General features: G+C 45.9%; 1 protein-coding gene across 1 annotated transcript; it reads right to left on the bottom strand.

Annotated features, from left to right (window-relative positions):
• Window positions 1-23,551: 23,551 nt before the first annotated feature.
• LOC123451103 (beta-fructofuranosidase, insoluble isoenzyme 3-like) lies at window positions 23,552-25,365 on the bottom strand. The gene is made up of 3 exons (XM_045128112.1): window positions 25,335-25,365; window positions 23,888-25,236; window positions 23,552-23,804 (listed from the first exon to the last, which is right to left on the bottom strand). Exons 1-3 carry the CDS (start codon window positions 25,348-25,350, stop codon window positions 23,601-23,603), a joined length of 1,569 nt encoding a protein of 522 aa, XP_044984047.1. The 5' UTR covers window positions 25,351-25,365; the 3' UTR covers window positions 23,552-23,600.
• Between the last annotated feature and the right edge of the window lie 265 nt (window positions 25,366-25,630).

Below are 25,630 nucleotides of genomic sequence, written 5' to 3'. Positions count from 1 at the left end.
AGAACGACGTCCATCCTTGCTATCCCAGGTTGCCGGCCTCGAACCCAACCTAGATCGATGAAGAAGAAGAAGAAGAAGCAACTCCAAATGAACAATCAACGTGCTCGCATCAAGTAACCTTTACCTGTACCTGCAACTGGTGTTGTAGTAATCTGTGAGCCATAGGGGACTCAGCAATCTCATTTCCAAAGGTATCAAGACTAGCAAAGCTTAATGGGTGAGGCATGGTTAAGTGGTGAGGTTGCAGCAGCGGCTAAGCATATATTTGGTGGCTAAACTTACGAGTACAAGAAATAAGAGGGGGAAGATCTACGCATAACGGACGTGAACTACTGATGATCAAATGAGTGATCCTGAACACCTACCTACGTCAGACATAACCCCACTGTGTCCTCGATCGGAGAAAGAACTCACGAAAGAGACAGTCATGGTTACGTACACAGTTGGCATATTTTAATTAAGTTAACTTTAAGTTATCTAGAACCAGTGTTAAACAAAGTTTCCACGTTGCCACATAACCGCGGGCACGGCTTTTCGAAAAGATTTAACCCTGCAGGGGTGCTCCAACTAGTCCATCACAAATTACCACAAGCCGCATAGAAATCCTCAATCACGAAGCTCGCGATCTCGTCGGATTCCCTAGTGGAAAACCTCAACTCTGAGATTACCCAAAGCATCACCGGAATCCCGATGCACAAGATATCTCGTCAAAGGTAAAACTAATCCAGCAAGGCCGCCCGGCGTGTCGACGATCCCGATAGGAGCCGCGTATCTCGTTCTCAAGACACGACGGATAAGCACAGCGTGCGGTGGCCTGATAGAAATCTCCCGAGTTGCCCCGGGTTGGCCCCGCAAACGGCTCTAGTTTTGGACCAGCACCAACAGCACTGGCCCCCCTGTATTATGTGAAATTACTCCTCGGGTTCATGACGCCCTATGCTTTCAGTATTAACAAGTTATTATGTTGGGCAAATGTAGTACCAATGTTGGGCCTTGCCAGACCAGCTTTAATCTAAAACAATTATCAAGGGGGTCCCCATAACAACCCCGATCGTGTTAGGAGCGCTCGTTTGTGGAACATAACACCGGTAGCCGAAACTAAGGGGGCAAAGGTGGAACAAAACACCAGGCTAGAAAGGCCGAGCCTTCCACCTTTTACCAAGTATATAGGTGCATTAAAGTAAATAACATTTAATAGGGTGATATAACAAGGAACCCATGTTTTCACATGGAAGCATTTGCACCTGCAACTAGCAACGCTAACATAGGGTTAAGCAAGCAGTAACATAGCCAATCAGTGGTTTGCTAGGTCGTACAGGTTGAAGGTGATCATGGCATTGTTGAGAGGCTGATATTTAACAGGTGGTAGGCAACGAGACATAATCGATAGAAATGGTAAAACTCGCATGGCAATGATAGTAATGGTATCTAGGGAATGATCATCTTGCTTGAGATCCCGCTTGGAAGAAGAATGCCCCCGTGAAGCAGACGAACCGACGTAGTCGAACGGATCCTCACAATCCGGCACGCTGCGGAACTCTACCGAGACGAAGCAAACCGGAAACACAAATCAACACACGGAATTCACCACGTGATGCACAACACATATGATGCATGAGTAGCTGAATACATGCAAGTCACGGCATGACAATTCACACAAACAACACTAAACATTAAGTGAAGTTCAATATGCAACGGGTTGCATATTGACGAAACTCCACGTTTAATTATTTAGTTCTATCCCGATTAGGTACGCGGCAACATTAAATGTTGTTAAACATGATAAGAGGTGAAGCATAATTAAACTAACTATCTAGGCATTTTAAATGAGGTCGGAAACGACATATAGCATCTCCGAAACGACCTCACATGTTAATTTACAATTCTGACCAGATCTGAATTAACACATTTAATTAGTTGTTAAACAGCAAAACAAATAGGTTCACGTGATTCTACGCATCATTTCAAGCAATTTACACATAGAGAACATCTCCAACGGAGCTATGGGTCAAAAGTTACAAGCACCGCAAGATATGATGGCATGAATGCAATATGTGTGCCACGGCGGTCACGAGCAGTTCAAATCTTACAACCAGCAAGATAAAAAGAAACTACATGAGATTCTAAGCAAGTTTCATGTAGGACACGTTCAAATCGGAGCTACGGTTCAAAAACTACGAGCAAAACAAGATATCACTACAAACTGCCAAAATCAGCCACATAGCATTTTCTACGCCCCACAACTACGAGCTAAACAACTCCGATATGCTCACGCAAGGCATGGCACGAAAGAGGACAAGAAGCACTACTACCAACAACTAACAACAACTAGCATGGCATCATGGATCACTAGGGAAAGATGATACAAAATGGCATCTCACACACTATTTCAGACTTAGTGAAAATTACACCTCATGAAAGTGCAGTTTTCGATCTAAAGCAATATTGACAGCAGCAAAACCATAAGCTACAGGACTCCAAATGGCATGAAAATTAACAGCATGCTATAGAAACACAAGGGATACAACTAACTCCATTGGACCAACCTCAAAAGAGCTACACATCACAAGATAGAAACAAAACAAAACAGCACAAAATAATAACAGATTCCAGACTTAGAAATATTTCAGCTCCTCCAAATCAGCACTATTTCTAGCAACTTGAGAGCAAACAAACCATACCTAAACATGCATTTATATTGCAACTAAAAATACCAGGGGCTAGTCTAAACACCCAAGAACAACTTCCTAGTTGACAACTCCGTCACACGACGCACGGAATAAATCCTACGAAATAAAAAAAAGGGCATCACGGTAAAATATCGCACGAACTAACTTACTCTAATGCTAAAACTAATTTCACAGAAAAATCCAATGGATTTTTCTACCCCGAAAACATATAAAATATGTGGGGTTGCGCAACAAAATTATGCCACACGAAAATGCGGGAAAGATAACCTATACACGGGAAAATAAACTACCGCAAGTCCCTACATGCAAAAATACAAATGACAGCTCTAAGATACATCGAATAATGGTTCCTAAAACATGGGCTTTTTATCTACGGCATACGATCAATCCGGACTTGCACGAAAATTAAATACGGACTATCTCCTATTAAGACAGCACGTTATTCTAGGCATCCAGCACGCTAAAAGATGTCAAACAATTATGCAAGTTGCGCCAACATATTCTACGCGAGGAACTACATGAAAACCATATGCTACATGCCTCGTTCCGACACACGGATTAAAAGTTACGCGCAAACGAATATTCGGCTATTTCCTGAAAAAGATATATTCTGAGGAAAAATTCCTAATAATCAAACGGGCCGAACTTGGGGCGCTTTATACCGAAAATTGCACTGGCGGGGGGGTGATAGGCCAGCCTCACCTTGGGGCCTTCGGGCCGGAGGTTGCTGGAGGAGGCCAGCTGAAGGCCTGGCCGAGCTGGGTGGCGGCCCACCTGGCGCTGGCCCACGCGGGGTTGGTGGCGCTGGGCTGGAGGAGCCTCGTCCTCGAGCTCGGCTGGGACCCGAGCGCAACACGGGGGCGGCAGCGGCAGCTCGCCGGCAGAAGGGACCGCGGCGACGGGAGCTCGGGAGCCCGACGGCGTGGTAAGGGAGGTCGGCGGCGCGGCAACCGCAGGGCGACGGCGGCTTGCGACGGCGCGGCAAGGGCCGGAGGACGCGGGGGAGGAAACGGCAGAACTGCGGCGAACGTCCTTGGCGGCGAGCGGGGTAACCGGCGGCGGCGGGAGCTCCGGCGAGCTTCCGGCAGGCGGCGCGGCGACCACGAGGGCTCCGGTGAGAGGAGGTGTTGTGGCGAGCGGTGGTGGGGAAGCTGCGGCGGCCGACGGGGAGGAGCCTGGTGAGGCACGGGAGGCGGCTCGGAGGCGGGGCTCGCGAGCGGCGGCGGATCTGGGCTCGTCCGGGCCCAATATGTTCCTAGCGGGCCCGCGGCGGCTGCTGGTGGGAGGAGAGAGGAGGTCGGAGTGGCTGGCTGGGGTTGGTGGCGCGGAAAACGAGGAAGACCTAGGGTTTGGTGCCTATTTATAGAAAACGGGCTAGGGTTATCCGAATTCGGATTAGTTTTCGACCACGGGATCGCAATCGGACGGCCACGGACGCGGAATGGCTAGGTGGGCTGTGTAGAGTGGCTAGGCGGAGGTGAGAGGGAAATAGCGTGGCGCGGCAACACGATTTTTAAAACACCGACAGACGTCCGACGGTAGACCGAATACGGTGCCGCTACGGTCGACCGTTCGGGTACCAGACGAACTCCGATCGCGACGAAATTAGATTGGCGGCCTAGCTATAACTAATCACGACCGCATGCCAAATTTCACCTCGATCAGAGAAAGTTTTTCAACACACTTTTAAAAACAATATTTGACGATGCCGCGGGCGCGTGCGAGTGCGGTCAGGCTCAGAACGAACAACGACGAGAACCGGCAGCTACTAACGGATGCAAGTTTTGAAAACTGGCGGCAACGGAATGCCGATGCTGTTGGAAATATGCCCTAGAGGCAATAATAAATTAGTTATTATTATATTTCTTAGTTCATGATAATCGTTTATTATCCATGCTATAATTGTATTGATTGGAAACACAGTGCATGTGTGGATACATAGACAAAACACTGTTCCTAGTAAGCCTCTAGTTAACTAGCTCGTTGATCAAAGATGGTCAAGGTTTCCTGACCATAGGCAAGTGTTGTCACTTGATAACGGGATCACATCAGTAGGAGAATCATGTGATGGACTAGATCCAAACTAATAGACATAGCATGTTGATCGTGTCATTTTGTTGCTACTGTTTTCTGCGTGTCAAGTATTTGTTCCTATGACCATGAGATCATATAACTCACTGACACCGGAGGAATGCTTTGTGTGTATCAAACGTCGCAACGTAACTGGGTGACTATAAAGATGCTCTATAGGTATCTCCGAAGGTGTTCGTTGAGTTAGTATGGATCGAGACTGGGATTTGTCACTCCGTGTGACGGAGAGGTATCTTGGGGCCCACTCAGTAATACAACATCACACACAAGCCTTGCAAGCAATGCAACTTAGTGTAAGTTGCGGGATCTTGTATTACGGAACGAGTAAAGAGACTTGCCGGTAAACGAGATTGAAATAGGTATGCGGATACTGACGATCGAATCTCGGGCAAGTAACATACCGAAGGACAAAGGGAATGACATACGGGATTATATGAATCCTTGGCACTGAGGTTCAAACGATAAGATCTTCGTAGAATATGTGGGATCCAATATGGGCATCCAGGTCCCACTATTGGATATTGACCGAGGAGTCACTCGGGTCATGTCTACATAGTTCTCGAACCCGCAGGATCTGCACACTTAAGGTTCGACGTTGTTTTATGCGTATTTGAGTTGTATGGTTGGTTACCGAATGTTGTTCGGAGTCCTGGATGCGATCACGGACGTCACGAGGGTTTCCGGAATGGTCCGGAAACGAAATTCATATATAGGATGGTCTCATTTGATTACCGGAAGGTTTTCGGAGTTACCGGGAATGTACCCGGAATGATGAATGGGTTCCGGGTGTTCACCGGGGGGAAACCTACCCCGAGGAAGCCCATAGGCCTTAGGGGTGGCGCACCAGCCCTTGGTGGGCTGGTGGGATAGCCCAAGAAGGCCCTATGCGCCATAGATAGAAAATCAAAGAGAAAAGAAAAAAAAGGAGGTGGGAAAGGAGAGAAGGACTCCACCTTCCAATCCTAGTTGGACTAGGATTGGAGGAGGACTCCTCCTCCCATTGGTGGCGCAGCCCTTGGGGCTCCTTGAGTCTCAAGGCAAGCCTCCCCTCCCTCCTCCTATATATATGGAGCAATTAGGGCTGATTTGAGACAACTTTTTCACGGCAGCCCGACCACATACCTCCACGGTTTTACCCGTGCCTCTGCGGAGCTCGGGCGGAGCCCTGCCGAGATTAGATCATCACCAACCTCCGGAGCGCCATCACGCTACCGGAGAACTCATCTACCTCTCCGTCTCTCTTGCTGGATCAAGAAGGCCGAGATCATCGTCGAGCTGTACGTGTGCTGAACGCGGAGGTGCCGTCCGTTCGGCACTAGATCGTGGGACGGATCGCGGGACGGTTCGTGGGACGGTTCGCGGGGCGAATCGAGGGACGTGGGGACGTTCCACTATATCAAACGCGTTCACTAACGCTTCTGCTGTGCGATCTACAAGGGTACGTAGATCGGAAATCCCCTCTCGTAGATGGACATCACCATGATACGTCTTCGTGCGCGTAGGAAAATTTTTGTTTCCCATGCGACGTTCCCCTACAGATGCAATGCTGATGATGCCCATGATGCGATGATGATACGACAAAAGAAAATAGAGACACGACGAAAACGGAATAAAGGGAGGAACCTTCTGGAACGTCGGCATCGGGCTGTCACACATGATGCCTCAAAGAAAATATTATGATGTTCCTTACCCAAATATTTTGCTTGAAATTGAGAAAAGCACTAAGGAATATATGATTACACAATTTGAGCGTGAGTGTCATCGTTTCTGACCACGTCATCAGCAGGTTGCTCTTGATAGAACACTCCCTCGTATGTCATGGGGTTAGTGTTGTAGTAATCATCATCGTACGGGTCTGGTAGCTTACCATGTGGCGGCACCTTGAACACAACCTCCCAACCCCTTAGATACTTCTTGTCGCATGGGTAAGGCACATAATAAACTTGTGTGGCTTGGGTAGCCGCAATAAAAAGATCGGCTCCGACATAGACGATTGATGGTTTAACTTCGACCAAACCAACAAAAGGCATACGTATCAGCCCCTCAACTGGGTGGAACCATCGACATTTGAACACAGGGAGATTTAGGGTTTCGCGCCCACGGTTGAATGTAAGCTCATATTTTTTTTCTACCCTTTCATAGTAGTCAACTGCATATTTATCGATGCAACCATTTTGGACGGGAGACGCCTAGGTTATGCGACTTGGCATGAAAATATAAAAAAAATAGTGACTTGGTTAAAAGAGTGTAAATTGTGAAGGTGGATTCATAGCTCACCCTCGGATGTAGAGGATGTAGTCGATCAACGGAGGGACGATCAGGGATTAACGCTTCCGAAGATGGTCAGTCCAGGGAGATGCAACACAACAAAGACTTCTAATTCCACCGTGTGAAAAGTATATATCATCACATCATATATAACATTGGCACTCCAAACTTGGAAAAAAATCATAGTGCTAATGACATCTAGTGAAGGTTTTAGATCACCATGATACTTCAAATCTTTTTTATTTCTTCCATCTCATGATTTTTTTAGCAAGATCATCATGATGAAGTAACCACTCATCATATAACATTCGTCTATCTATCTAAAAAAATTCCTCTTCCATCTCATCTCATCTCCACAAAACATCTTTATATCACATTGAGTATATATCTAAAAATCTAGTAAAACTACACAATGCATACACAAAATTGTGCACCTAATATACATTTTTATAAACATTTAACTCTCTTGCATTTGATCCATATATCTAACATCAATCTATATATTTATCTACTCCTATATATCCATGCATCCATCTACACAATTACTACAGAAAATATTGTAAAACAAATAATATATAAAAATACCTAGACGGTGGGGATCATGGGAAGGGCTCGCCGGAGCAGCATCACATGATGACGGTTGTAGCACCAGGGTCGGCTGGGAAGGGGCACAGGCCGGCCAAAGTTGTGGCCAGGCACGGCCTAGGAGGCCGGTGCGAGATTGAGGTAGGGCGGGCCGGGGTCAGGAAGGACAGAGCGGGGTTGACGCAGGGCGGGTAGGGTTCGGGCAGAGAATGGCGCCGCGGCCGGCGTCAGGCATGACTAGCGTCATGTAGAGGGGCAGCCCACTGCGGTTAGGGCCACATCGGAGAGGCGTGCATGAGCGAGCTGGAGATGATGTGCGGGGGTGGGGCCTCGGGAGTGGGCGACACTGGCGGATCCAGCAGCGGCTAGTGCACGGCTCTGGCGGTGGGGTGGAAAAGGTCTCTGGTGCGTGGATCAGGCGAGATAAAATGGGTGGAGGGGAGCTAGCCTCGGGTGGATAAGGTCGAGATATGCCAACGGTCTAGCCATCGGCATAGATCTTATTGCCATGTTGCATCCATGCCGACGGCCAAGCCGTAGGCATATCTATTTTTTCATTATTATTATTTTATTGAACATTAACTTTAATTTATTTTTTAAATGTCCTAGCAATTTTTCAAATATACAATATCCTTCCTACCCTTCGAAGACCCCGTGCAATGTTTCAAAGACATTGCTACCACCGAAGCACCACCAACCGGACTAACCCTAGCCCCGTCCACCCGGAGATCTAGGCTTTTCAATTTCGCTAGACGGGCTTTGACCAGTGGAATCTCCCACCTGGTTGCGATAGTTCAACCCAGAGGAACATCTCTGAATATGGTCTGGACCCAACCAACCATTAGATTCCCTCATGCTCTACCCGACGCGCACGTTTCCCTGTCCAAGTGACGGCGGTAGTGTCGTCCGTCCAGGGGGCAGACCCTGGAGCCCCAAGATAGGTGTGTACGTATGCCACATCGCTTTCACACATGCAAGAAGAAACACCGCAAGATCCGATGGCATAGCTACCCCTAGAAGCCCCCCGACCACACGCGTAGACATGCGAAGAACAATCAGTGAACACTAGTTTATTAAGATACTTAGGCATCTTTTACAATTATGAAAAAATACCACACAGCTTGCATCACATGTCTCTAGACTATGTAAAAATTCATCAATGTATCATGCTCCCACTCTTCAGAACAATTCATGCATGAGGAAAACCGACGAACATTACCTTGGTGTAACCATCGTTTATGTAGGGGGTGCACCCCGTAGCCGGGCACCCAATGTTTGAACCTATAGCCACCCTTTAGGACATGCAAGAAGACCCGGTGCGATCTTTCAGTGGCATTTCTACCCCCGGAAGCCCCCCCCCCCCCCCGACCAGACTAACCCTTTCCTTGTTGACCACGCAATCTAGGCCTTTGACTTTCGTCGAACAAGCTTTGACCGGTTGACTCTTCCACCTGGTTGCGATAGGTCAGCCAATAGGAACATCCTCGAACATGGTTTGGACCCAACCCATCATTAGATTTCGTCTAGCTCGACCCGACGCGCATGTTTCCCCCACCTACAAGCGACGACAGTAGTGCCGTCCATGCACGGGGGCCACACCCCGGAGCCCCGCGATGGGCGTCTACGCATGCCATGTCACTTTGAGACATGAAAAAGTAGGAACCACTTCAAGATCTGGTGGCATAGCTACCCCGAGAAGCCCCCCGACCACTCTAGTAGACATGCGAAGAACAATCCATGAACAGTAGTCTATTAAGATACTTAGTCATCTTTTAAAATTTCTGGAAAAAAAACCACAGAACTTGCATCACATGTCTCTACACGGTCTAAAAACTTCATGAATTTTAATTCTCCCATTCTTTAGAACAGTTCACGCAATAGCAAGACCGACGAATGTTACCTCGATATCACCGCCGTCCGTGTGGGGGGTCGCACCCCGTAGCCGATGTCGGGTGTTTCAACCTACCGCCACCCTTTAGGACATGCAAGAGGACCCGGTGGGGTGTTTCGGTGGCATTGCCACCCCCGAAAGACCCCCTCCCCCCTCCCTCCTCTACCGAACTAATCCTAGGCTCGTTGATGAGGTGGTCTAGGCATTTGACTTTCGCAAGACGGGCTTTGACCGGTGGACTCTTCCACCTGGTTGCGATAGGTCACCCCATAGGAACAACCCTAAACATGGTGTGGACCCGACCCACCACTTGATTCCCTCCGGCTCGACCCGATGCACGCGTTTCCCCCCACCTCCAAGCGACGGTGGCAGTGCCATTCGTGCAGGGGAGAATTTGTGCAGATTCCCGGCCCAGAGAGCTGTCTGGTGACGACACATGCCAAGGCTATGCCGACAGCCTGACCGTCGACACACCTATGCCAACGGTAGCCGTCATATCCATCGGCATACGAGTATGCCGACGGCTTTCCTATGCCGACAGGGGCTGTACGCATACATCCATGTATGTCGATGGATTTTCTACCCCGACGGTCACCCGTCAGGCGTCGGCATAGGGCGATCCATGCCGACGGGAGCCGTCAGCATAGTTTAGGCCGTCGGGACAAAGTTGTATTCCTATAGTGTGTGTGCCCAAACGACGTTGCCCTCACGGCCTCCGAAGCTCTCTACTATGGAGTAGTCAACCTGCGAAACTTTACAAAGAACAATCATAATAAGGTATTATAAGGCGCAATGGCTATATCTAGTTCCGGGGGAAGGGGGGCTATCACCCCCAACTATGTGATTAATCATTGAAAAGAAAAAGAACTTGAGGCCCACGTGTTCAGTGTCCAAGCCCAGCGTTGAGAACGATCCCTCAACATCGGCCTGGGCAGGCATCATGAGCCCATGATCTCCAATAGTTCTGACAAGCTTGTCCTCATATATATTGACGTGGTTTCCTTGGTGGCCATGCCATTACATGAGCTTCTTGTCCAATGCGGGGATGGCTTGCACGGCGTTTCCTATTTGGCGCTACATGCGCCCGTTAACGTGCATTTTTGCAAACGGGTGCGTGTAACGCTCCCGCACCGGCCCGGCCCATCTTCACGTTTTCAAAAGATGAAAAAAGGAGCGCATGCGGGGGATCAAAGCGGCGACCTCGACATCTGGCAGAGACGCGGAAACCATCATGCCACGTTTGTTGATATGCTAACTGACATCTTTTACGCCTTTTCTTATTGGCGACTGCTACGGATCAACCGACTGATTTCCCAGGAAATTAGTTGGGTCCCCAGCCATTAGATGTGTTCCACATAGACGTTGGATCGGGTCAACGCGAGCAACGACCGCTCGTCGTGTTGAAGATCCATTAAAGTGCGAGTGGAGCTTCATTGCAGCTTGGATGCTGCATCGCAGATCTTGGCGCCGTCGGTGAAGCTCCTTTGCAGCGCGAGTGGAGCTTCAGTGCAGCTTGGGCGCTGCATTGAAGATCTTGGCGCCGCCGGTGAAGCTTCATGCAACTTTCGGCACTGCATCGCAGATCTTGACGCCATCGGTGAAGCTCCATTGCAGCCGCCGATGAAGCTTCATTGCAGCTCGGGACGCTGCATCGCAGCTCTTGACGCCGCCGGTGAATCTCCATAGCAACCACCGGTGAAGCTCCATTGCAGCTCGGAGTGCTGCATCGCAGATCTTGACGCCGCTGGTGATGCTCCATAGCAACCACCGTTGAAGCTCCACTACAGCACCACCGGGCGCATGAGCAACAACAGGGTGCAGGCCATGGCGGACGGGGCTTGGGCGGGGCTCCGGCCATGGAAGGAAAAAAGAGGAGAAGATGAGGAAGAGAATGAGTGGAGGAGAGAGCGCTGAAAGGAATAAGGTGTGGAGGAAAGAGGTGGCTGAGGGGCACGTAAGGAGGCAGCGACCCGACTGAGTCGGTTAATCCAAAGTGTTTTCCTTTCTTATTACTTCCTTCCTTTGTCTTTTTTCCTCTCGTCCCTTTTCCTTTTTTTCGTTTCATTTTTTTCTCCTTCCTTTGTTTCCTTCTTCTTTCTCGTTTGATGATTTTGTTTCAAATTCATGAAAAAAATTCTTTAAAGTTGGTGAACTTTTTTTCAAATTTGATGTACGTTTTTTCAAATTCAATGATTTGGTTTCTTCAAATTTGATGAAAAAAATTCAAACTTGATGAACTATTTTCAGATTGAAATTTCAGAATATCATTTTTTTTTGTTGAAAAAAATTCAAAGTCGATGAACTTTTTTCAAATTCGATGAACTATTTTCAGATCTGAAGAACTTTTTTCTAATTGCATTTTTTTTTCAATTTCGATGAAATTTTTCAAAATCGTTGACTTTTTTCAAATTTGATGAGTTTTTATTCAAATTTGGTGAACCTTTTCTCAAATCCGATGACCTTTTTTCAAATTCATTGATTGTTTTATCCAAAATACACAAACATTTTTCAAATTCAATGAACTTTTTTTAAAATTTGGTGAACTTTTTTCAAACTTCATGAACTATTTTCAATTTGGATAAACATTTTTCAAAAAATCAGTTTTTTTATTGTGTTGAATAGTTTTCAGGTTCGATGAGTTTTGTTCAAATTTGACGAACTATTTTTAGATCTGATGAATTTTTTTAAGATCCATTAACGTTTTCCAATTCTGATGAACGTTTTCAAAATCTTGATTTTTTTTCAAATTTGTCGAGTTTGTTTTTTCAAATTTTATGAACCTTTTTAAAATTCAATGATATTTTTTTCAAATTCATTGATTATTCTTTCCAAAATACACAAACATTTTTCCAATTCAATGAACTATTACCAAATAATTCAAAACAGTTGTAGCGATGCAATAGTTGGTTTTGTGATATAAAATAGCGGGATGGCAATGTTTATTAGAGTTTTGCAGATGTTTATTAGGGTTTCATATTAGAGGCCTCCACAAATCCATATTTCTGTTGTTGTTTTTTTGCGTTCTCTCCTCTGCTGCTTCATGGGCCGGCCCAACTGAGCGCGGTAGCGAGCGCCACTGTAGAGTTCGGACGCCTGTAGCGCCGAATAGGAGGTCCCGGCCTGCACACCAGCAAGCAATGTATTATATGGGTGTTGACTCTTCTAGATCAGCTAAGACCATACATCTTGTAAGATTTTTTGAAGGCAAAGACAGTTTTGCATGCAACTAGACAATTCTTGGGATTTTATTGGAGTTTTACAGATTGCATCGTTCAGATTCATTACGCTCGTAGTATTATTTTTAGCAACATACTGGGAAGTTTATTGATCTTTGGATATATATGGGATTGGCATTAAAATGTTGAATTCCTAAATTGTTACATACAGAACTACCAGCATAAGTTAGTTTTCAAGTTTAGAAGTGTCATCACTTTGCATTGCACGTGCATTGTTTTTTTTAAGGGAAAAGCCTCTAAGTATTTTATTTCTCAGCCAAAAGAGTTACATCATTTATTACACAAGGAAGAATAAAATTGGGTGGATCTTCATCCCATTCAAATGCAGACTATGTATCATAAGAGTGCTTTGCCAGATGGTGAGCAACTCGATTTCCTTCCGGCGGACTGTGTTTGAAAAACACTCAGTTGATCATCTTTGCTTTTGCCAAACAATAAGCTAAGGTCGCAGTATAAGGACCAAAAATTTCCAGCTCCCTATTACACGCATTGATCAACTTCAAAGAATCGGACTCATGAGTGATATTGATGTAGCACAACTTTTCAACTAGCTCTAGTCCTTTTAGCAGGGCCAAAACCTTCGCCAAGGAACCATGTGGGGCCATTTGAATAGGGTTGGCTGCCCGCATTGCACATGCATTGTTACTAGTTTTGAAGTAATAAAAAACACAAAGCAAATATTCCGTTCGTTCTCATCCCACACATGTACACCATTTCCATTTCATAGTTGTAAAAGTTCATCAACTAATGACCTTAGGTACACATCAATGTCATTGTCAGGTTGCCTAGGGCCTTGGATGAGCATTGGCATCATAATGAACTTCCGCTTCATGCACTAATTACAACATATCATGAATAAAAAGTGACCAAATTAATAGAAATTCATTATCACATTAAAGCCAAAGTACAGTAGTGACCAAAATAAATACATAACGTTCATACATAGTTCTCATTATTGAACAACATATACCTCTTTAGAGCATCTAATTAAAACATACATTGAACTATAAAATTTAAATGCAACAACAAATGTGATCATAACCGCAACTAAGGTACCAATTGATCCAACGGCATAATGATACCAAGCCTCAGTATGAATGACATATTTTCTAATCTTTCTAATCTTCAAGCGCATTGCATCCATCTCGATCTTGTGATCGTCAGGCACATCGGCAACATCCAACTCCAATATCATCTTCTCCTCTTCAACTCTTTGTAATTTTTCTTTCAAGTAATTGTTTTATTTTTCAACCAAATTTAACTTCTCAGCAAGAATTTCTATGTCGGTTGGAATTTCCGGTTCACATACCTCCTAGATTAAAAATCTATGTCACGTTGGTCGACATAATTGTCATAAACACTAAATAAAACAAATAGTTATAAAAGATAATATATACCACATCCGAATCATAGACAGGACGAGGGCTGACGAAGGCGGATACCAAAACCATCGCACTATATAATAACAAACAATAATAAAAGTAAGAAAATTACATAAGTATCTATATAAATCATACAAGTAGGAACTTTTTTCTTTTAGAAAAAAATAAGAAGACGAGACCAACCACGGTGGTGTCAGTACCGAGGTGGGCGCAGGCGATCGACGACAGTGAGGACGGGGACGGGACAGGACGGACCGCCAAAGCTACACAAAACTTGAGGAAAATGAAGCTTGGACAAGGAGATTCGAGAGGAGAAAACTTAAGTGTGGCTCGCGCATTTCGTCGAACACCTCATGTGCATAGGAGGTGAGCTAGAGCACCACAAAGCTCTGCACCGACCGGCCAAAAAAACATAGCAGTGCACTGCTCTCCTCGCGGGCAGGGAGTATATATAGGCCAACCATTGGTCCCGGTTTGCGGCTAGAACCGAGACTAAAGTTCAACATTTGGTCCCGGTTCCAGCCACAAACCGGGACTAATGATTGTGGACGAGGAGCGAGGCATATTGGTCCCCGTTTATGTTTGGAACCGGGGCAAAGGGGTCATACGAACCGGGACCAATGGCCCACGAGGCCCGGCCGGCGTCCTGACCTCACGAACCAGGACCAATGCCCCCATGGGTCCCGGTTCGTGAATGAACCGGGACTAATGAGATTTCATCAAGTGGACCAAAGCCCTCTTTTCTGCTAGTGTTATTAGAGTTTTACAGATTGCATTGTTCAGATTGATGTGTTATGTACGCTTGTAGTATTATTTTTAGCAACATACAGGGAATTTTTTTGATCTTTGGATATATATGGGATTGACATTAAAATGTTGAATTCCGAAATTGTTACATAAGGAACTACCAGCATAAGTTAGTTTTCAAGTTTGGAAGTGTTATCACCCCGTATTGCATGTGCATTGTTTTTTTAAGGGAAAAGCCTCTTTGTATTTTATTTCTCGGCTAAAAGAGTTACATCATTTATTACATAAGGAAGAATAAAATTGGATGGATCGTCATCCCATTCAAAAGCAAACTGTGTACCATAAGAGTGTTTTGCCAGATGGTGAGCAACTCGATTTGCTTCCCGTGGACTGTGTTTGAAAGACATTCTGTTGATCATCTTTGCTCTTGCAAAACAATCAGCTAAGGTCGCAGTGTAAGGATAAAAGATTTCCAGCTCCCAAAGAATCAGACTCGTAAGTGATATTGATGTAGCACAACTTCTCAACTAGCTTTAGTCCTTTTAGCATGGCTAAGGGCCAGTTCTTTTGATGGTTGTTTTGAGCTTTTAAAATAAGTTGTCCCCTATCCAACTTATTCTAAAAGCTCAATTAAAAATATATTTTTAAAAGCCTACTAGTTAAGTCTTAATTAGTAGACTTTTAAAAAAATCTGATTGAGCTTCTAGAATAAATTGGATAGGGTAGCTTATTTCAGCTTATTGTAGAAGTCAGCAAAAGAATTGACCCTAAAACCTTTCTCGAGGAACCATCTAGGACCATTTGAATAGGGCTGGCAGCCCGCATTGCACATGCATTGTTACTGTTACGAACCGACTAAACTGCCGATGATTAGTGAACCGTCATTAGGACGTAATTAGTCAGTTATTAGTCTATAAACGCCGTACGGACGCGTCCGTCCGTACAGGCACCTTTTTATACAGACGCCTTTTGCTTTGCGTCCCAAATCCTTGTATAAATATTCAGATCAATCAATGAAAGAGATCATTCGCACACACACTTTCTGTTTTTCACTTTTACACGTTATCAGCACTGTCTCTAACAAAAGAGCCATCACGGGACAGAGAAAGAGAAGGTAAGAACAATGGCGAGATTAAACCGGCATGCCATTGTATCTGCTTTTGTTCACTCCATTAGGGGCGAGATCCGTCGATCCGCAAGACGCCGCCGTGCCTGGTCCCGTTTCCCTCGGGGTCGCCATGGTCCCCGTGGTCATCACATCCCTGCACCCCAAGGGCAGCAACCAGAACCAAGAACGCAGGTTGCACCCGTGGAGATGGTCGCACCGGCGCCTCCAGCGCCATCCTTTGTCGCCCCTCCGATGCCATCCTTTGTCGCCCCTCCGATGGGTTGGCTTCTCGCTGGATCGTCGGCACCATTTCTGGGAGAGGAAGATGCTGGACTGGTTCCACCGCCAACACCGCCGTACTACCGCGGTCTACGCGAGACCGCTCCACCCCTGCATCCTCAACTCCCAACGCCGACTCCATCAGACGAGGATCCGATACACTTCTTCCCCCCTGGCTATGGACCGGTTCCAAGCGGGGATTGGGAAGTGATGCCAACGGAAGAGGAGCAGCAGTGACTCACCACCGCTATGAAGAAAGAGCCATCGGCTCCGGCGACGGCAGACGAGACCAGCGCCCCCATCCTCGACCTCAACGCAGACGCGAGCGTGCAGATCGAGGATGCGGCTTCGTCGTCCACACCACCATCGGCCACGCGAGCAGCAACTCCGCCCCCGCCGCCTTCTACCCCATCGCCGGAAGCCCGTCGCATCCTCCGCCGCTTCGCGGCCGCCCTCGAGCGGAACCGCCCCGGCCTGGGCTCCGGCTCGTGGGCTCCGGCGGGTCTCAACCTCCCCAGCTACGCCGCGGGAGGACCCTCCTTCCTCTGAGATCGAGCCACCTTGTGGCAGCAGCGGTGGCCGGTGGTGCTTCGGCTGCAGCCATGGGGAGAGAAGCCGGCGTGGTGAGGTGGGGAAAAGGGAGATGGAAGCGAGAGAAGAGAGGGTGGGGTCGGTCGGTCTGGTTCCCAGACCAGATCGAGACAAGGGGACGGCACGAGCGGCGCCGAGGGGAAACCCTCGTGCGTCTCGCTCTTATCCTCTCCCTCTCTCTTGAAGGTTCCCTGGGCCGGGCCCTCCTCCACGCTCTCTCTCTCTCTCTCTCTGTCGGTGCATGGGCCGACCCCCCCCCCCCATTTTTCCCTCTGTCGGTCGGCTGATGGGGCTGGTTCTCCTACAATAGGCCAAACAGGCCAAAACATCTGGAAAAAAATTAGTAGAGGTTGCTGGTGTTTTGGGTATTTTCATCAGAAAAAAAAAACCATGCACATACATTGCATAGCAGCCTTGTGTTTTTCTTTCTTTTAGTGTGATATACTATTGTATTTGAACCTCAGTTTATACTCTGTCACTGTTGTATTATCAATTTGTATATATTTAGACTATGTATCGTCTAAAATAAATAAAGTCTCAGACTATGTATACATATTCTATATGATTGCCTCGGCATTTTTCAATTTTTTTTAGAATATGTAATTCTCAAGTACAACAATTTATTTTCACAATTCGAATTTTGGGAATCACAAGATAGATGAGGCATCTACTACACTTTGCAAATTATCCTCATCACTAAAAGAATATCCTCGAGTGCTCTCCCAAATACGCGAATTGATGTGACTACCTTGAATTTTTGCAAATCACAAGGCAATTGTGTGATCTACTGCATAATTTGCAGATTATCCACTCTCAAAATGAGGTCTACACATATAAGTATAAAGCATCAGCTATACTTGCAAATTTTGCTTCATCAAAGCATTTGTTGTTACTTATATTTTTACTCTCATAGTAAAACTAAATCATGCATGAAACACCATGCAGGAAATGGCTGGCGTCATGTACCGTGAATTTCATGAACTTGAACTAGATGGTAGTAACTATTTACCATGGGCTATGGATGCAAAGATAGCCCTCGAAAGCCGTAAACTCGGTTTCACTATCACCACACCCGATGAAGGCGCCGGAGAAATCCCCACGGCAGCCAAATATACAGCTTTAAGTTTCTTAAGGCACCATCTCCATCCGGACTTAAAGTCGGAATATTTGATGGAAGAAGATCCACTAGCTTTGTGGAACTCTCTCAAGGAGAGATATGACCAACAAAGAGCAGTTATGCTGCCAGAAGCACAGAGAGAATGGTCCCTCATAAGGTTCCAAGACTTCAAATCTGTGGCAGCATATAACTCTACAGTCCACAAGGTTAACTCAAAACTAAGGTTTTTCAATCAAGCAATTTCTGAAGAAGACCTTATTGAGAAGATCTTGTGCACTTTCCACCCCTCGATGAGGGTACTACAACAGCAGTACCGTCAACAAAAATACAAAAAGTATTCTGAGCTCATATACACTCTACTTCAGGCTGAGAAATATGATGAACTTCTCATGAAGAATCATCAAACATGCCCAACGGTCTCAATGCCACTCCCTGAAGCACATGCTAACACTCAGTTTACCAAAAAGTATGGGGGCAACAAAAAGAATTTCAAGAAATTCAATGGAAAGTGGAAAAAGAACAACAAGCAGAAAAGCTTTGGTCAATCTAAAGGTAAAGGTCACTTCAAGAAAAATGACCGAAACACCAACTCCGAGATTTGTCAAAGGTGTGGATGTACTAACCATCATACTAGCAAATGCCGAACTCCCAAGCATCTAGCGGATTTATACATAAAATCCACTGGGAAAGGCAAACAAGTTCATGGGAAAGCCGAAGCTCACTTCAACGCTTTACAACAAGAAGGAAACCTTGAAGCTAGCACTTCTCAAAGCGCTCCTAAGGAAACAAGGCAGGAGGATGAAGACCTTCTTGATATTGACAACCTGATGGTGGAATACACCCAAGACGCATATGGAGATCTCATATAATCTCCGCATCACTTATTTGATGTTATCAGCTATTTTATTGTAATAATGGATGTTATAATTTGTATAACTCTAAGTAGAATAAAGTCCTACGGACCAATTGTATTATGTAGTTCAAACATAATATCATATTTCTATTTGTAACTGTAATATGAATACTTTGTATACGTATATTTATATGTGAGTAATATGAATAAAGTTTCCTAAAATATTCTCTTACTCTATATAGATTTTACGGGAAAATAATCCAATGAAAGAAGAATTATGTTTAGTGGACAGTTGTACCACTAACACAATTTTAAGGGAAATAAAATATTTCCAAACTCTAACTAAGAGAAGGGAATATTATGACCATCGCCGGTCGCGATGCATCAATTATTGGTTCAGGACGAGCCACACTTGTTCTACCTATGGGTACTATGATTGTAATTGAGGATGCACTCTTGTATCCTGAATCTACACGCATCCTTCTAAGTTTCAAAGACCTCAGATCAAATAATTTCCATCCGGAAACAATTTCTGAAAATAATTCTGAATATTTGCTTTTAACAAAAAGCAATGGGTCTGAGAAACAACTTCTTGAAAAATTCCCCTCACTTTCATCTGGATTATATTACAGTTATATAAAACCCGTACCACATGTTGCGTACAAAATAATTATTCAAGATCTTGATAAATTCAAGACTTGGCATGATCGCCTAGGTCATCCTGGTATAGGGATGATGAGAAAAATTATTGACAATTCTATTGGTCACAGCCTTCCAACTAAAAATTTCCCAAAATCATCAGATTTTGTGTGCACCGCATGTGCAACTGGGAAATTAATTATAAGACCATCTTATCTTAAGGTAAAAAGTGAGTCACTTAACTTTCTTGAACGCATTCAAGGAGATATATGTGGTCCAATTCAACCACTATCAGGACCTTTTAGATATTTCATGGTGCTCATAGATGCATCTACCAGATGGTCACATGTATGTCTATTGTCCACACGAAATCATGCTTTTGCCAAGCTAATTGCTCAAATTATCAAATTAAGAGCAAATCATCCTGAAAATAGGATAAAAACAATTCGAATGGACAATGCCGCTGAATTTTCTTCACGTGCATTCAATGACTATTGCATGGCTATGGGCATTCATTTAGAACACTTTGTGCCTTATGTCCATACTCAAAATGGTTTGGCTCAGTCTCTCATCAAAAGAGTAAAATTAGTTGCTCGACCACTATTACAGAATTGTAATTTACCAGCATTTTGTTGGGCACATGCGGTATTACACGCCGCAGATCTAATACAAATCAGACCAACTGCATATCATACAACCTCCCCACTACAACTAGTACGTGGCACTCAGCCAAGTATTTCCCATCTGCGAAAATTCGGTTGCGCAGTATACGTACCGATATCACCACCGCAGCGTACCACAATGGGCCCCCACGGAAAACTAGGGGTCTATGTGGGTTATAATTCTCCGTCAATTATTAAATATCTTGAACCTCTTACAGGGGGGCCTGTTTACTGCCCGCTACGCTGATTCAATTTTTGATGAGGACCATTTCCCGGCATTAGGGGGAGAATCAAACCACAAAGAATGCCAGGAAATAGATTGGAATGTAACAGGCATTCAGTCCTTAGATCCACGTACTAATGAATCTGAAACTGAAGTTCAGAGGATCATAGATTTGCAACACATTGCAAATAATCTGCCAGATGCATTTACTGACCATAAAGGTGTCACTAAATCGCATATTCCCGCTGTTAATGCACCAGAACGAGTGGAGGTACCAACTAAAACCACTAAAACACCAAATGAGAGCAAGAGGGGGAGAAATCTGGTTAGCCGGAATATAGCTTCTCAAAAGCCTCCACGGAAACAGAGGAAACCAAATCCTCTACCAGTAAATGCAGTTCAACCTCAAGTTGAAGTACACCAACCAGATGCTCAACATCTTGAACCCAACATAAATGCGCATAAAAACATAATAGCTGGGACATCGGAACACCATGACTCTATTGTTGTGGGAAATCACATAGAGTCTGGGGGTATAAAAGAAATTTCCATAAACTATATAGAATCAGGAGAATCATATAATAGAGAGACTACAATTGTCGACATATATTTTGCCTCTGAAATTGCTGAAACCCTTCAACTGGATCCAGAACCAAAGACCGTCAGGGAGTGCCTCAAGCGTCCTGATTGGCCTAAATGGAAGGAAGCAATTGAGGCAGAATTGCACTCGCTCAACCAAAGAGAGGTATTTTCCTCAGTAATACCTACTCCTCAAAATGTCTTCCCTGTGGGAGCAAAATGGGTTTTTGTTCGAAAAAGGAACGAAAACAATGAGGTGGTGAGATACAAAGCGAGGCTTGTAGCACAAGGGTTCACGCAGAGACCCGGCATCGATTAGATGATACATACTCTCCTGTTATGAGTGGAATAACGTTTCGATACTTAATATCTATGGCAGTACAAATGAGTTTATCTATGCAGTTGATGGATGTAGTGACAGCATACTTATATGGGTCACTCAAATCGGACATATATATGAAAGTCCCTGAAGGACTTAAAATGCCGAATCCAAAAGCAAATCGCAACGCATATTGTGTAAAATTACAGAAGTCACTATATGGCTTAAAACAGTCGGGTAGAATGTGGTATAACCGACTAAGTGAGTTCCTTATTCAGAAAGGCTACTCAAATAATGATGATTGCCCTTGTGTATTTATAAAGAAGTCCTCAAATGGATTTTGCATCATCTCAGTGTACGTTGATGACCTCAATATCATTGGAAGTACACCTGATATCGAAGAAGCACGCAATCATCTAATGGCGGAATTTGAGATGAAAGATTTGGGAAAAACCAAATTCTTCTTAGGCTTACAGCTTGAGCACCTTCCCTCAGGAATTTTAGTATACCAACCTACCTATATTCAAAAGGTTTTGGAAAAATTTAATATGGATAAATCATATCCAACCAAAACACCCATGGTTGTCACATCCCTTGATATGAATAAAGATCCTTTTAGACCTCGGGATAATGACGAAGAGATATTGGGACCTGAGTTCCCATATCTCAGTGCCATTGGTGCGCTAATGTACCTTGCAAATTGCACCAGGCCTGATATTGCATTTGCGGTAAATTTACTAGCTAGACATAGCGCTGCTCCAACAAAGCGTCATTGGACGGGAGTAAAGAATATCCTTAGATATTTACATGGCACAAAAGATCTTGGCTTATTCTATCAGAAAAACCAAGACATGACTATGGTAGGATATACTGACGCTGGCTATCTATCTGATCCTCACAATGCCAGGTCACAGACAGGTTTCGTATTCTTATATGGTGGAACTGCTTTTTCGTGGAAGTCAACAAAACAGACTCTTGTAGCAACCTCCCCTAATCATTCTGAAATCATTGCATTATTTGAAGCATCAAAAGAATGTGTATGGCTTCGCAGGATGATTAACCACATTCAAACAGCATGTGGTGTTGGTTCATTAGGATCACCAACTATTATTTATGAAGATAATGCAGCTTGTATTGCTCAAATGCAAATGGGTTATATAAAAGGCAATATCACAAAACACATTTCTCCTAAATTGTTCTATCCTCATGAATTACAGAAAAATGGAGAAATTGATATTTTGCAAACTAAATCATGTGACAATCTAGCAGATCTGTTCACAAAGTCTTTACCGAATTCAACATTCCAGAAATACATTCATGGAATTGGTATGAGACGACTTCGTGATTTGAAAAGTTCAGGGGGAGAAATCTCCTGAAAATATAACTCTTTTAATTATCATCAGGTAATGAATATTGTACTCTTTTCCTTTATGAGTTTTTCCAACAGGTTTCTCATAAAAGGTTTTTAACGAGACAATTAAATACAAGCATTGATGCATGCCATATCATATTTCTCCTTATATTTTTCCTACTAGGTTTTAAAGGAGTTTTTCATGGCACATCTCATTGCACTCTTTTCATTATGAGTTTCTTCAAAATTTTCTCTCATAATGTTTTTAATGAGGCAATATCTTCATTAAGATCATATGCTATACTTTCTATTTTTCCTATGAAGGTTTTTAAAGGAAAGTATCTAAAGCATATTTATTGTTCTTTAAAACTCACTAATAATTTTCTCCTTCTTTGAAGGTTTTTCTCATATGAGTTATCAAGAGACAATAATCACTACATGTTGTATCATTTTCTCCTTATCACTTTTCCCACTGGGTTTAAAGAAGTTTTAACAACATATCTATACTCTTCTCCTCATATTTTTTCCCGCGGGGTTTTTGGGGGAGAATCTCAAGAATTGACTGATGAATATACAAGGAGCTTTTAATAATGGATTACTCAAGACGGCGTTGTACAAGGGGGAGTGTTACGAACCGACTAAACTGCCGATGATTAGTGAACCGTCATTAGGACGTAATTAGTCAGTTATTAGTCTAAACGCCGTACGGACGCGTCCGTCCATACAGGCACCTTTTTGTACAGACGCCTTTTGCTTTGTGTCCCAAATCCTTGTATAAATATTCAGATCAATCAATGAAAGAGATCATTCGCACACACACTTTCTGTTTTTCACTTTTACAGTTACTAGTTTAAACTTTAAAGTAATAAAAAACACAAAGCAAATATTCCGTCTAGCCTCTCATATCACGACACCTCAAGTCTTTTATTAGATACTACAGTACTATACCTAATAATCTAGCTATACAAATGTTACATCTTCCGTGTTGATCATCGGATCGGTTGATCGATGTCCGTGTTGATCTTGGCCGACCGCATGTCGTACGCGTTCAGGTGCGTAACTTTAACGTCCGACTCGCCGTGGTTGAACACGTACAAGCGCGCCTTGTCGCCGACGGCCTCTGTGGGGTAGACCCTCGACAGTATGCTCATTCTACCGTGGCCTCCAAAGCTCTCCACCATGGAGTGGTCGATCTGCGCAGAATGCACCATTGCGCATATCATTTGTTAGTTCGTGCATGCAGGGGTCGACGCTGTTAAGACAGAGTAGTACGTACCAAGGTTCTAAGAGGTATCTTGCCGCCGGTCTCAGTGACGTTGACGTCGATGAAGCCGGCGAAGGTGGGTTTGTAGAGGTGGTCGGCGTAGGAGGACCTGGAGGGATCGTTGCACATGAGCACGACGTGCTTGCCGTCGTCGCCGTCCTTGAACACCCTGAAGAAGACGGCCGTCCTCTCCTTGAGCTCGTCGGACGCAAGCACCCACAGCCCGAACGGCCCCACGCCGCCCTCGACGTCTGCGCCCCGCGCCGCGCACACCGTCTGCGCGTCGGCGCCGCGCCATGCTGGGTCGAACTGCTCGGCCTTGTCCAGGTCCATCGCCGCGAACGACACCTCGACGTCGGCCTGCGCCGGCGTCGTGAGCCCGAGGACCTCGAAGTAGTCCCCGCCCTTGACGAGCCTGTCGGTGATGTTAACGTGGTTGCCGCGGAGGGACTCGACCTCGGTGACCGGCCATTGCATGAGCTGCTTGCCGTCCGCCGACAGCCAGATCTTCCTGGGGATGGCCTGCACGCCGGCCCAGCCCTTCCTGACGTCGTCGGCTGTGGAGTCCGACTCGTTGGCCCAACCCCACAGCACGCGGCGGTGCTTCGCCGGGTCGAGGAACGTCTTGGACGCGTAGAAGTTGCCGTAGTCGTAGCGGAGCCCGTCGTTGCCGTCAGGGAGCGCCGCGTCCGGCACGTACGTCTCGGTGGCGTGGTCGTACGCGCCGAAGGTGTAGTACTCGAAGCGGGTCAGGTCGAGGCTCACCTTGAGAACGTGCTTGACATCGCCGGGGACGCCGTGGGGGGTGACGGGGTAGAAGTCCGGGCACTCCCACATGCCGGTGTCGCCGTGGTGCAGCGCTCGGCGCACCGGCACCCAGCGCCGGAAGTCCCGGCTGCGGTAGAGCACGGCGAGGCCCCGGTGGTTGTCCTTGGTTCCGACGACCAGGCGCCAGAGCCCGTCGGGTCCCCGCCACGCCGTCGTCGGGTCACGGAACGCGGTGGCGTTCACCCCGGCGCCGGGCGCGATGACGGGGTTGTAGTCCGGCTTGACCCACTCCCGGAGGTAGGGATCCGAGAGGTCCTTGGGGTAGGCAACGTTCTGCACCTGCCGGCCGTCGCCGTCGATGCCGGTGTACATGATGGCGGGCGTGCCGTCGGGCAGGACGGTGGCGGAGCCGGACCAGCAGCCGTTAACGTCGAAGGGCGCCGAGGGGTAGATGGCCGGCTGGAGCATGACCCAGTTGACCAGGTCCGTGGACACGGCGTGCGCCCAGACGATGTTGCCCCAGACGGCCGCCTTGGGGTTGTACTGGTAGAAGAGGTGGTACAGGCCCTTGTAGTACATCACGCCATTAGGATCTGCAAGCAGTACACACGTACGTACGCGGCGAAAGATCAAGCAAAGCTAGCGAAACACTAATGTCGATAGGCGAGGTGTTTGATCTGCACGTACGTACCGTTGATCCAGTGCATGGGAGGCTGGAAGTGGTAGCCGGTGCGGAGCGTGTCGTCGGCGCGCCCGGCCTCGGCCTCGGCCTCGGTCTCCAGGGACTGCAGGTCGGGGAAGACGCGGTGCGACGCCTCGGCGACGGGCCACGACGACGACAGCAGCGCGAGCAGCAGGAAAACCACCCACGTTCTCGGCTGGATCGCCATGCCGGCCCGAAACTCGGTGATCAACGTGCTGCTCGTCGGTTCATCTACTAGTTGTAGTTGCGATGTCGACGAGTACGTGGGAGGGACACACGAACGT

Source organism: Hordeum vulgare, chromosome 4H (assembly GCF_904849725.1).
Source record: "Hordeum vulgare subsp. vulgare chromosome 4H, MorexV3_pseudomolecules_assembly, whole genome shotgun sequence".
In the NCBI taxonomy this organism is placed as follows: domain Eukaryota; kingdom Viridiplantae; phylum Streptophyta; class Magnoliopsida; order Poales; family Poaceae; genus Hordeum; species Hordeum vulgare.
This window is presented reverse-complemented; position numbering and strand designations above follow the sequence as displayed.